At 42.5% G+C, this 12,201-nt stretch overlaps 1 protein-coding gene across 1 annotated transcript; it reads left to right on the forward strand.

Annotated features, from left to right (window-relative positions):
* Positions 1–10,258: 10,258 nt before the first annotated feature.
* On the forward strand, positions 10,259–11,915 carry CARTPT (CART prepropeptide). Its single transcript, XM_059416639.1, has 3 exons — positions 10,259–10,417; positions 10,832–10,915; positions 11,791–11,915. Exons 1-3 carry the CDS (start codon positions 10,259–10,261, stop codon positions 11,896–11,898), a joined length of 351 nt encoding a protein of 116 aa, XP_059272622.1. The 3' UTR covers positions 11,899–11,915.
* The last annotated feature ends 286 nt before the right edge of the window (positions 11,916–12,201 follow it).

The raw sequence follows: 12,201 nt of genomic DNA on the forward strand, positions 1-12,201 counted from the left end.
GTCACTTCTGACATCTTGCCAATATCCACTGAGTTATCTTGGAGGAGGATTCTGCCTCTGTTGAACCTTGAGGTGACTGCAGCCCCAGTCATGTTAAACTTATGACCACAACCTGTGCAGTTGCTGAAAGAGATGATTTAGCTAAGCCATGCTTGGATTCTTGACCCACAGAAATGGTGAGATAATAAAGACATGTCTTCAGCCACTAAATGTTGGGGTAATGTATGCAGCACAGATAGCTAGTACTATCTATAAGATGGGTTGATAGGTATGGTAATCTATATACTTGAGTTGGCCAGATAAAGCTAAATTTAAAATAAATAAATAAAATCTAAAAAAAGATTATGTTGCAGTAACAAAAGACCCCCAAAATCTCATCGGCTTAAATCCACAGAATTTCTCACTCACACTGTATGTCCCTGAAGCCTGGTTGTAGCTCTGCTCAGCATTTTCTTCTCTCCAGAACTTTCCAGAAGTTAGAAAGTTAGAAAGGATATAGAAGTTAGAAAGGATATACTTTTGTAGGAGTCCAAAGTATAATCCTCCTCCAGGAAGGGCCACTAAATGCTTGTGAAGAGTAACACATAACAGACCATTGCACAGCGGTTCAGGGGTGGAGGAGACACAGACTGACATGATACACACCACAGCCTCAGATGAGTAGGGGCCCTAGAACCTGTCCACGAGGAAAGTTTGATTGAAGAGCTGTGTTTCCTAGAGAAGGGTAGAAAATGAAGGTAGTGTTAGGCACTAAGGAAAATTGAGGATTTTTAAAAAAGTATTCCTATAATCTCCATTGTTTTCTCCCTAAGATCCCCATAAATCATGAACTTTCTATGGCAAATGCAGCTTTAAGACACCCCCCCCCACTCTGTACCCCTCTTCTGATGAGATTTCCCTCCCTAAGATCTTTAAGCTTCTACTATACAGACATGTAAGAGCTTCACTTGTCTGTAATCCCATTCATAAAGTTAAACTGGGTTTCTAAACACCTGTCTTCCTGTAGTCCGTTAAGAGGAGAAGAAAGCTTGATACATGACCTTGGGCAAACCTGCCATTCTCTGGGCTCTTCTTAAATTTGTACTCTAATCTCACCTTCTTGAGTAATAACCACAGTCCCTCTGAGCTTTCCGAATATATGAGGGGAGCTTAAGGAATGATTCCTAGCCCATTCATTTCAGAGGCCTCACAGACTGGCTTTATAGAGGCACTTTGATGGGAAGGGCTCAGATCTGAATGTCAATACATCTAGCTTGCAGAACAAGAAAAGTTGGGCCTCACTTAGCTGGTAAGCCATGCCAACATGATGGCTCTTTTGTTAAAACCAGAACCAGGTTAAACTTCTGCTGATGCACAGCAGAGAAATGTCAGGGCTGCAGGTTACCTAAAGAATACAGAAGGGTGGGGCGCCTGGGTGGCTCAGTGGGTTAAGCCGCTGCCTTCGGCTCAGGTCGTGGTCTCGGGGTCCCGAGATCAAGTCCCGCATCGGGCTCTCTCTGGGAGCCTGCTTCCTCCTCTCTCTCTCTGCCTCTCTGCCCACTTGTGATTTCTCTCTGTCAAATAAATAAATAAAATCTTTAAAAAAAAAAAAAAAAAAAAAAAAAAAGAATACAGAAGGGACTTGTCCAGGATCCTTTTTTCCCATAAAATATACTTTTGCCCTTAGGCCCTGCCTCTTTGGATCATGCCAGATGGCATTCTTTTTCTCCTGAGGTTATAGTTTATGTCAGGAGAAATAGATTTCACTTCGATGAGTTCTCAAGGAGGCATAGAAAAGTCCCAGAATCATGACTGTAAAAGTGACCTTAGATGCTATCAAAACCAAACACTGCCCAGCACAGGAGTCATGTCTGTGATCTAGAGACTGTTGATCAGAAACAGGTTTTAAATTTCCCAAGATTCTTTAGGATTTGACCCTATCCCAGTTTTCTTTCCATATCGCTCCATAGGGAGTATGTGGGAAAAACACTGGAGTCCGTAAGAAGGGGATAGAGACCATAGCATTCTTCCTAGTGACAGCAAGTTTTGTCCTTGGCATAAGTTGTCCATTTTGCAGCCGAAGTACCCTTAATTGTTGGAGGAAATGTTGAGAGAGGCCAGAGTCTGGACCCCAGAAATTTACATCTGAAACGGACTACCTGTGAAACAAATTTATCACTCTCTGGCATACTTTTTCCCTGATAAGAGGGAAATAATGGTGCTTTTAGATAGTAAATTGGCAGTACTTTTAAATTACTCGATGAATCTCTTCTGCAATAAATTGTGTAGCTGTCTGCAGGTCATTAAACTGCTGTCTGAGTATTAGCTTTCATTTCATAGCACCTAACTTTCTCCTCCTCAACTGTGTATCGGGTACCATGCGAAATACTGGGGGTACCAAGGTGATTACATGTATTCTTTGCCATCAAGGGTTTCTTTGTCTAGCTAGTGAGATAGTCAGATGATAATATACTGCATGTTGGGTGTTTTAGTAAGTACATGTATAAAGGTTTATGGAAATGAAGACAAGGTAAACCTGATGGTATGATGGCCAGTGGATGACAAAGGTGTCTGATAAGACAGATAAGATAGGTCTTGAAACATGAGCTTTTTATTTTATTTTTAAAAGATTTTATTTATTTATTTGACAGAGATTACAAGTAGGCAGAGAGGCAAGCAGAGACAGATAGAGGGGGAAGCAGGCTCCCCGCCAAGCAGAGAGCCCAATGCAGGGCTCGATCCCAGGACCCTGGGATCATGAACTGAGCTGAAGGCAGAGGCTTTAACCCACTGAGCCACCCAGGTGCCCTGAAACATGAGCTTTTTAGATGTTCAAGGCATGGAAAGGATGTTGCAGGCATAGAGAAGGGCATGGACAAAGGCAGAGATATGAACGTTCAGAATGCACATGGTCGTCAGTGCGTTCCTCTCACAGTAACACTACACTCCCTTTTACTTGGGTTGAGCCACTTTACTAGTTCTTCGGGCAAATGAGTTGGAAATCAGTGAAGTATCACTTCTGGGCCAAAGCTTTTAATAGCTTGTTCAAGACTTTCTAGAGCTCTTTTGGCACCTCCCTCTCTGGAACACAACCAGCGATGTCAGACCTGGTGATATTCTGTCATTCTTGGTCCCTGAGTGGCCATGATGAACACAGTACTTCATTAACCCTGATACACATGTAAGGTGAGTGAGAAGGACATCTGCTTTTTCTCAGGTCACCAAGATTTTGGAGTTGTTTGTTATAGTAGCATAACCCATTCTATTCCTCTCATTCAGTACAGAAGTAAGAAGTAATTATCCTATATCCATCAAATAAAATAGAAGATAATCTGCTAGGACTGGTTGGGAGTGGAGGAAAAGGAGATTGGAAATACGGGCCAAGATCAAACTATGAGAAACTTTGACACCATGCTGGAGAAGTCGACTTGAAATTATAGCCAACGAGCAGCCATTGAAGGATTCACATTGCTCTCTGTTAAGTCACATAGTTCATCTCTTAAGGCATCCTAGTCAGCTACTTTAGTACTGATGTACACTTCCCACAAGTTTAGGTGCTCTGGATCCAGAAAAGTTAGAGGAGACGACGGGATACCTGTGGCATAGAAAGTGTAGGCTAGGTGTGCCGTTCCTTCTGCTGCACTCCGGGTGTGCTGTGCAAAAGAAGCCAGAGAAAGATTTCTTTGTCCTGGGGCAAGTATCTTTTCATTACTGGTACCTCCCTATATCTGACATGGGCTACTTTTATTAGGCAGACCTTTTAGGTAAAAAAGTTTGCTTTTAGTGTTAGTGTTTTGAAAATGGAATTCTTTGGATTCACCTGTGTTTCTACTTCCTGTTCATTGGAATGATCTATTGCTGCTCTGAATTTCCCTTTTCTGCTCTACTGTTCCTTTTCAGTCTTGTTTACCCAGCTTTTACATTATCTATGTACCCTAACCCCCAGCATCCCAGGCAACTCAGTTTCCCTAGATGTCCTTGCTTCTGAGTCTTTGCATATATTGCCTATCTGCCCCCAAGACTCCAGAGCGGGATGTTTGTTATTGTTGAAATTCTACCTTCCCTCTAAGACACTGTAGTTCATACACTATTTTTCATGATGTTTTTTCTCTCTAGTGGGAATTAATCTCTGACTTCTTGGGGCTTCCCTATCTCTATTAGGACCCTGACCTCACTGAGATATTATATTATGAATTTTTATAGCTATGATAAGACCCAAATATCAAGGGCAAGAACTGTGTCTTATTTATCTCCACAGTCCTCATAATAGTTAGCAGTGCTATGAACATATTGAATATTGAGACTTTTTAAAAATCGAAAGCTTTGAAATTGAAAGTTTTTTTTTTTTCTAAGTTGGCTCCATTCCTGCATGGAGTCCAACATGGGGCTTAAACCCCTGATCCCGAGATTAAGACTTGGGCTGAGATCAAGAGTCAGGTGCTTAATTGACTGACCCAACCAGGCACCCTGAAATCAAAAGTTTTAAAATTGAAATCTTTAAAAAATTAATGGAAAGTTTTGTCTAATTTCTCTGCTTTGTTCCTTCATGAGCTGTCTGTAAAGCATGTAGTCTTTCCTATATCTCCAGCACATCCCAGTTGAGCATCAACTCCAAGTGTCCTTTATTTGCACATTATATTCTTCCAATTAGTGATAAAGATGTTTGGTTAGAATAAAGGGAGCAGGGGCACCTGGGTGGCTCAGTGGGTTAAAGCCTCTACCTTCGGCTTGGGTCATGATCTCAGGGTCCTGGGATCGAGCCCTGCATTGGGCTCTCTGCTCAGTGGGGAGCCTGCTTCCCACCCCCCGCCTGCCTCTCTGCCTACTTGTGAATAAATAAAATATTTAAAAAAAAATCAAGGGAGCAAAATTAAATTTTAATTTAATTAAATCAGAAAAATTTAATTCCAGTATAGTTAACATACAGCATTATATTAGTTGCCGTGTATAATGGAGTGATTCAACACTTCCATGTGTTACTCAGTGCTTACCGTCATAAGCATATTTTCAACCCCCTTCACCCCTTTTAGGCACCCCACCCACACACCTTCCCTCTGGTAACTATCAGTTTGTTCTCTGTAGTTAAGAGTCTATTTTATGTTTTATCCCTTTTTTTTTCTTTTGCTTGTTTGTTTTGTTTCTTAAATTCCACATATAAGTAAAATCATAAGGTATTTGTCTTTCTCTGATTGACCTACTTCATTTAACATTATACTCTTTAGATCCATCCATGTTGTTACAAATGGCAAGATTTCATTCTTTGTTCATGGCTGAGTGATATTCTACTGTATGTGTGTATCACTTCTTCTTTATCCATTCATCTGCGGATAGACACTTGAGCTGTTTCCATTTTTCAGCAATTGTAAATAATGCTGCAACAAACACGGGTACATACATTTTTTGGGAAAGATTTTATTTATTTATTTGACACACAAAGAGAGATCACAAGTAGGCAGAGAGGCAGGCAGAGACAGCGAAGGGGAAGCAGGCTCCCCACTGAGCAGAGAGCCCGATGTGGGGCTTGATCCCAGGACCCTGAGATCATGACCTGAGCCAAAGGCAGATGCTCAACCAACTGAGCCACCCAGGCGCCTGTACATACATCTTTTTGATTAGTGTTCTTGTATTCTTTGTGTAAATACCCAGTAGTGAAATTACTAGATCATGTGGTAATTCTATTTTTCTTTCTTTCTTTCTTTCTTTCTTTCTTTCTTTCTTTCTTTCTTTTTTTTTTTGAGGCAGATAAAGGTTTGTTTTATTGAATAACTGATCTGTGCAATTGCTGAGGCCACTTTGTATAGCCTAGTTATCCAGAAGCTTCTTGTGTGCCTTTTCTGCCTCAGCTCATGGATGTGTTTGATGAAAATACTTGTTTTTGAACAGGTTACCCTTCACTTTCAGTTATAGGCTGTGATACAGTTGGCCGTCAGTCTTCTTAGATTCAAGCTGTTACCTGAGCAGGCGCACAGAATTCTCATCCTCCTTATCCAGGTCACCTTCTCAGACATTTGAGCCTTGGCAGTACCTTTTCTCTTACTGATGCCCATATGCCTGTCTTCCGCCAGACCAAAATGTTTCTCCAGCCCTTGAGTCTGGGAATGGATAGTTACAGGCTTCTGGATGATCAGCCCATCCTTGATCAGTTTCCAGATCTACTGATGGGAATTGACATTGGTAATTTCATTGAGGTCCAATCAGGCCTTTTTTTTTTTGCCACAGTGGAGGACACTGGAGGCAAGCCTCTTAAACTTGAGCATGCTTATGGCTGTAGCCACATCAGTAAAAGGAAAGTATTTTTAACTTTTTGAGGAGCCTCCATACTGTTTCGCATAGTGGCTGTACCAGTTTGCACTCATAACAACTGTGCAAGAGTGTTTCTTTTTCTCCACATCTTTGCTCACACTTGTTTTTTCCTGTATTTTTTATTTTAGCTATTCTGATAGGTATGAGGTGATATCTCATTGTGGTTTTGATTTATACTTCCCTAATGATGAGTGATGATAAACATCTTTTCATGTATATGTTGGCTATCTATACTTCTTCTTTGGAGAAATATCGGTTCATGTCTTCTCATTTTTAAGTTGGGTTTTTTGTTTTTTGGGTGTTGAGTTGTATCATTTCTTTTTATATTTTGGATCCTAATCCATTATCAGATATGTAATTTGCAAATATCTTCTCACATTCCATTGGTTGTCTTTTAGTTTTGTTGATTGTTTCCTTTCCTATGTAGAAGCTTTTAATTTTGATGCAGTCCCAGTTGTTCATTTTTGCTTTTGTTCTCCTGGACCAAACGGAGAAAGTTTTGCTGTTAGACAATACTTGGTTAGCAGAAGGATGGAAAGGGGTTTAATGGATAACAAAGTAAGTTGATATTTGAGCAATAAGACAATCCAAAAGACCAAGTGTTATTTTAGGCCATACAGGAAAAGAAATGACTCAAAATTTGAAGAAGGAGGGAGAGAAAAGTACTAGTAGCCTACTTCATCTTAGGAGGAGTGGTTAAGAGAGTTTGTCTGCAGTATATCTCCGTGGATACAAGCTGGTCACTGATTCTATTTTGTGAGATGATCTGCTTCCTTTTTCTATATCTGAGATGAGAAATAGTAACTAGATCCAATTACAAACTTTTCTTGCTTGGGGGCATCAAAGGGTTTTTTTTTTTTTTTCCCCTGACGGAGTCATTATAAATTAGCAAAAATACAGAAATTCTCCTAACAGTGCATGATGTATGAACTGTAGGACATCTCATACTTTTGTGCTCTGCCTTGTTTTAACTTATATAAATTGTCTCGGGAAGAAAACTGCCTACATCTTACCATATCACATGCTTCCTAAAGACAGTTTATTAAATAATTCTGTTCAGAGATGAAAAAAGCATGGTGATATCTAAATGACCAAGATACCTCTGGCTTGCTTCACAGGATTGGGGTCGTTTTCCAAACCCATCAACTAAATGTAGTATCCTCCTTACATGAAGTTGAGCACCAACCTAACATCAGTAGAATTAGAATTTTTGAGTATTTTTCTTTTTCTTTTTCTTTTTTTAAGATTTTATTTATTTATTTGACGGAGAGAGATCACAAGTAGACAGAGAAGCAGGCAGAGAGACAAAGAGAGAGGGAAGCAGGCTCCCTGCTGAGCAGAGAGGCCCTGATGTGGGGCTCGATCCCAGGACCCTGAGATCATGACCTGAGCCGAAGGCAGCGGCTTAACCCACTGAGCCACCCAGGCACCCCTTGAGTATTTTTCAATAGAAGTAGCACAAAAGAAAGGTTATTGCTTGTGTCTGGATAGAACACAATATGAGAGAAATTATTGCATTGGGAATAATTCCATCTCTGCAGAAGAATGGATAAAAACCTCATTAGGGCTATATTCCTTCCAAAGTTTAGAATGTTTTTATTGCTGGAGATCATTTTTACAATGAGTGCCAATATGTCTCTGTAAGGTTTAAACAGTAAAATGTGCAGCCACTAAAGTTTTACTGTATGGAATCTAAAGGAATGTGTAAAAGGCAGACCTGAGGGAGGTATTGGATTAATTTTCAAGTTAGACTTTAAGGAAGAAATATTGTGATGCTGTTAATATGCATAATATTAACATATTCCTCATCAGGTAATTACTTCTTGAACTGCTTTCCAGTGTGCATTTGAGTAACAATTAAATACTTGACAAATGAAATAAGAAAACACATATTATATATTAACTATTCCAGTGACTTGTATCACCTGCCAAGGAGTAAATCTGTGGGATAATAAATTGGTAGATACTTTAGATTGGGTGGTCAAGGACATTTAAATTGACATTTAAATGATAAGGAGCAGTCAACTATTTAGAAATGTAGGTTCACCTTTCTAGGTGAGGTAAGGGCAACCTCAAAGTGGGAATGAGCTTGACCTGTTAGAGGACCAAGAAGGAGGCCCCTGAGATTAGAGTGGAGGGCCTGAGGCAGAATGGTAGGACATGAAAGTGGAAAGAGGTGCAGGTAATGTAGTACTTTGTAAGTCAGGTTGAGGAATTTAGATTCAGTACTTAGTAAGATGGGAAACCATCAGTGTATTTTAAGGGTTTAAAAACACTCTACCTAGTCACGAATTATGGATTAGAGGAAGGCAAGAGAAGATGTGATGGAACTGGAAGTAGGCAAGATGTAGGTTGGGGCAACTGTCCAGAACTGGGGTGGTAGTAATGGGGATGGAGAAAAGTGAATGGGGTTCGAAGGGGTTGAAACAAAGAAGGTATGGTGAAAGAAGCCAGGTGGGCAGGCAATTAAGACAAGCCTCTATGTCTAAGTAGGGAAACAACTTCTCCTACAGGAACTTTGGTTTGTATTCAAGCTGTTAAGGACCCTCACTTTTTAAAAAAAAAAAAACTTGTCTTCCCAAGTCAGTGAGGACTTGGCTCGTCTGTGCCTTCTGATCTCTAGAGATTTTTCCATAATCAAGGACTTGGATTTTTCACTCCCTTTGCTATCTTTCTAGACAGGTTTCTTGGATATCAGGAGTGGGTGGTAGGTAACAGAGCATCCAGGGATAGCAAATTTGCTCTAAGGAACAGTTGAGATAATGCACGCAGCCACGTACCTGGGCAGTATCACAATTCACCAAGGAGAGGCAGGGAGGCTTAGTGCTTATTGTGCTCCGAGCTAGAAGTTTTACATATCAAATTTCCTTCCCCTCTTGTGAGAACTTGTGAGGTGCATTTTTAAAATACCAATTTTAGGGGGACCTGGGTGGCTCAGTGGTATAAGTCTCTGCCTTCGGCTCAGGTCATGATCTCAGGGTCCTGGGATTGAGTCCCTCATTGGGCTCTCTGCTCAGCAGAGAGTGTGCTTCCCCCACCCTCTCTCTGCCTGCCTCTCTGCCTACTTGCGATCTCTGTCAAATAAATAAATAAAATCTTTAAAAAATAAAATAAATAACAGTTTTACAAGAGAGAGAGATAGAGAGAGAGAGAGAAAGAGAGAGAAGTAGAGAGATAGAGACACTCAAATAGGTTATTTATTTTGCCCAGAGGCACACAGCTTATAAGTGGTGGAGCCAGGACTGGAATCAGAATGCATCTCTCTGTGCTCCCTACACTACCCCTGAATTGGAGTTAGTCTGTTTTCCTTCTTTTCTCATTACCACATAGATTCCATGAAGAACACATTCTGGGGAAGGCCATGGTTTCTCTTTGTTATGTTTACTATGTTTGCCTCCCCTAGCCCACATGTGCCTAGTAAAATGCTCAGCAGACAAACCTGCCAGGAGACAACACCTCCTACTTGCTGCCACATACGGGGCTGGGGTGAGAGGCAAGGCAAGGCTGGTGAGGTGGATTGCTTTGCTGCTGTTGCTTCTGGTGCTTCTGTTGCTGCTGTTGCTGCGGCTGCTGCTGCTGCTAGGGGATGGGGAGCGACTCTATTGCCTGTGCCTTGGCTCAAGGCATTTTCCATTTCCTTGCCCCCTCCTCCTCCTCCATCCCTCAGCTGTCGCCCCTCCGTTTCAGCTCAGGCCCCTAGGGGAGCGTCTCTTGCCGAGGGGCTGACAGCACTTGGGGAGCAGGGTACCTGTTTTCTGCACTCTAGCTCTGTGCGCAGAGCTTCGTTCGCGGACGCCTGGTGTCCAGTGGGCACTGATGTCAAGCGGTGGTGGAGCACTGCCTACAGACGGTTGACCTGGACCCTCCTCCACACCCACTTCCTTCATCGCCCCCTCCCTCTTGCCTGTACTTGGGCTCTGGCTCTCTATAAAAGGCGGGAGCGTGGGGTGCCACCGCAGCTCCGACTTTCAGCACCATGGAGAGCCCCCGTCTTCGTCCGCTGACCCTCTTGGGTGCCGCCCTGTTTTTGCTGCTACCTCTGCTCGGTGCCCGTGCCCAGGAAGAAGCTGAGCTCCAGCCCCGAGCCCTGGACATCTACTCTGCTGTGGAGGATGCCTCTCACGAGAAGGAGCTGGTGGGTAACTCCCGGACCCCCCTTGGCTGCTGCCCGATCGCTTCCTTTGTACTCGTCCGTCTTCTTTCCCTCCTTCCCCACCCCCATTGCCAGAATCGGGGTGCAGGGAGATGAACATAAAGCCCAGCTTCCATCCGAAACCATCTGGCGCGCACTGCTTCAGCCAGTTTGTAGAGTGAATCCCTTGTCCCGGGCCCTCAGAGCAACAGGAGCCTCAGTGACTAAGGGACTTGCAGTCAGTATGTGAGACAGTGCTTGCTACGTTAATACCCCTCAAACGTCCCTTTCTGTCCCTGAAATCCCGGGGCGTAGTGTTTTTGGTTCCAGGGCTCTTGTAGCTAGTGCTGGGAATGAGCCGCTGGTCTGGGCTCGCAGCCAAGGCAGCAACTTCGGCTCCGGGGCGGTGTGTTGCAGATCGAAGCGCTACAGGAAGTCCTGAAGAAGCTCAAGACTAAAAGTATTCCGATCTATGAGAAGAAGTATGGCCAAGTCCCCATGGTAAGACTTTGGGGTCATCCCCTCCTTATGTTTTAACAAGAGAAAATATATCACCTTGAGTGATACATTGATCTTCTTCCCTAGGACTTGGCTAAATCAGGTATTGGTTTTATAGAAATCTGTGGTCTCCCTTTTGTTTTCCACCGCCAAACCATACCCCTTGGTTTCTAAGGGCAAAGAGTAGAATGGCCATTTCAGAAGATCCAACAGCTGGTGCCAGGAACCAGCTCTTGGGTTTGTATGAAAAGGAGTGTTTCTTGAAGATGAGCTTTTTTAAATCTCATGAAAAATTCTCTGAATTGGAAAAGCCCTTAAATCTACTCAGTTCTTCTTCCCCCAATTTTCTTCTTGCTGTCTGAGGCACTGCCAGTTTTTCTGATCTATGTTTTAAGGTTAAAATTCTTGATTCCCCACTTGTCACTTTCCTTGGGGAATTACACTTGTGCATGCTACACACACACACACACACACACACACACACACACACATTCTTCTTGGGATGAGAAGGCTGAAAACAGGGAGTAGAGGCTGTGAGAAAATACAGTTCTATTTGTTTATTTCTTAGAAAAATGTCTGATTGATTATTTTTCTTTTTGATAAACAGCTAAAGGGGCTAGAAAATGTAACTCCTCCCCCCAAATAAAAGGTAGAATGAAGTAGAAGGGGTTCAATAATTAATTTTTTTTTCTTTAATGTTGTCTCACTGAAATTTTAAGGCTCTCTGTGTTTCAGGTCTGACCATACTTAGAGCTCTGGTGATGGTGACAGGTTCCATCGATCTTTCCCAAGAGGCAGACATTGTGTTGATGGGGACATGTGCCTATTGGGAGCTGGGTTTGCTTATGTGGAAAGACCACACATTGTGTTGTTTTCAGTGCCACGCTGGGGAGCGGTGCGCCGTGCGAAAAGGAGCGAGGATTGGGAAGCTGTGCGACTGTCCCAGAGGAACCACCTGCAATTCTTTCCTTTTGAAGTGCTTGTGAGGTGTCCTCCCGCCTCCCTAAATCCCCACCACCCCAACTTCCCCTGCGAGGACCACACTCTCATCCCTGGAGTTTGCCTTTAGCAACAAAGTTTGCATTTCCCTCCGAGGGTTAAGGGGCTCTTTTCCTGCTGTTCCCAAATAAAAGAACACAATAGACATTACTGTGTGAAGGATAATGCCTTGTATGGTGTTGATACATGTGCAGAGTATTCTTTTCTTATTCATCTGACACACTCCTACATATCTTGTATCTTCTGGTAAAGAAGGGGAACTTCGCTTTGAAAATTGTATTTTTGTATGT

The sequence above is a fragment of the Mustela nigripes genome, chromosome 12, assembly GCF_022355385.1.
Source record: "Mustela nigripes isolate SB6536 chromosome 12, MUSNIG.SB6536, whole genome shotgun sequence".
NCBI classification, from domain to species: Eukaryota; Metazoa; Chordata; class Mammalia; order Carnivora; family Mustelidae; genus Mustela; species Mustela nigripes.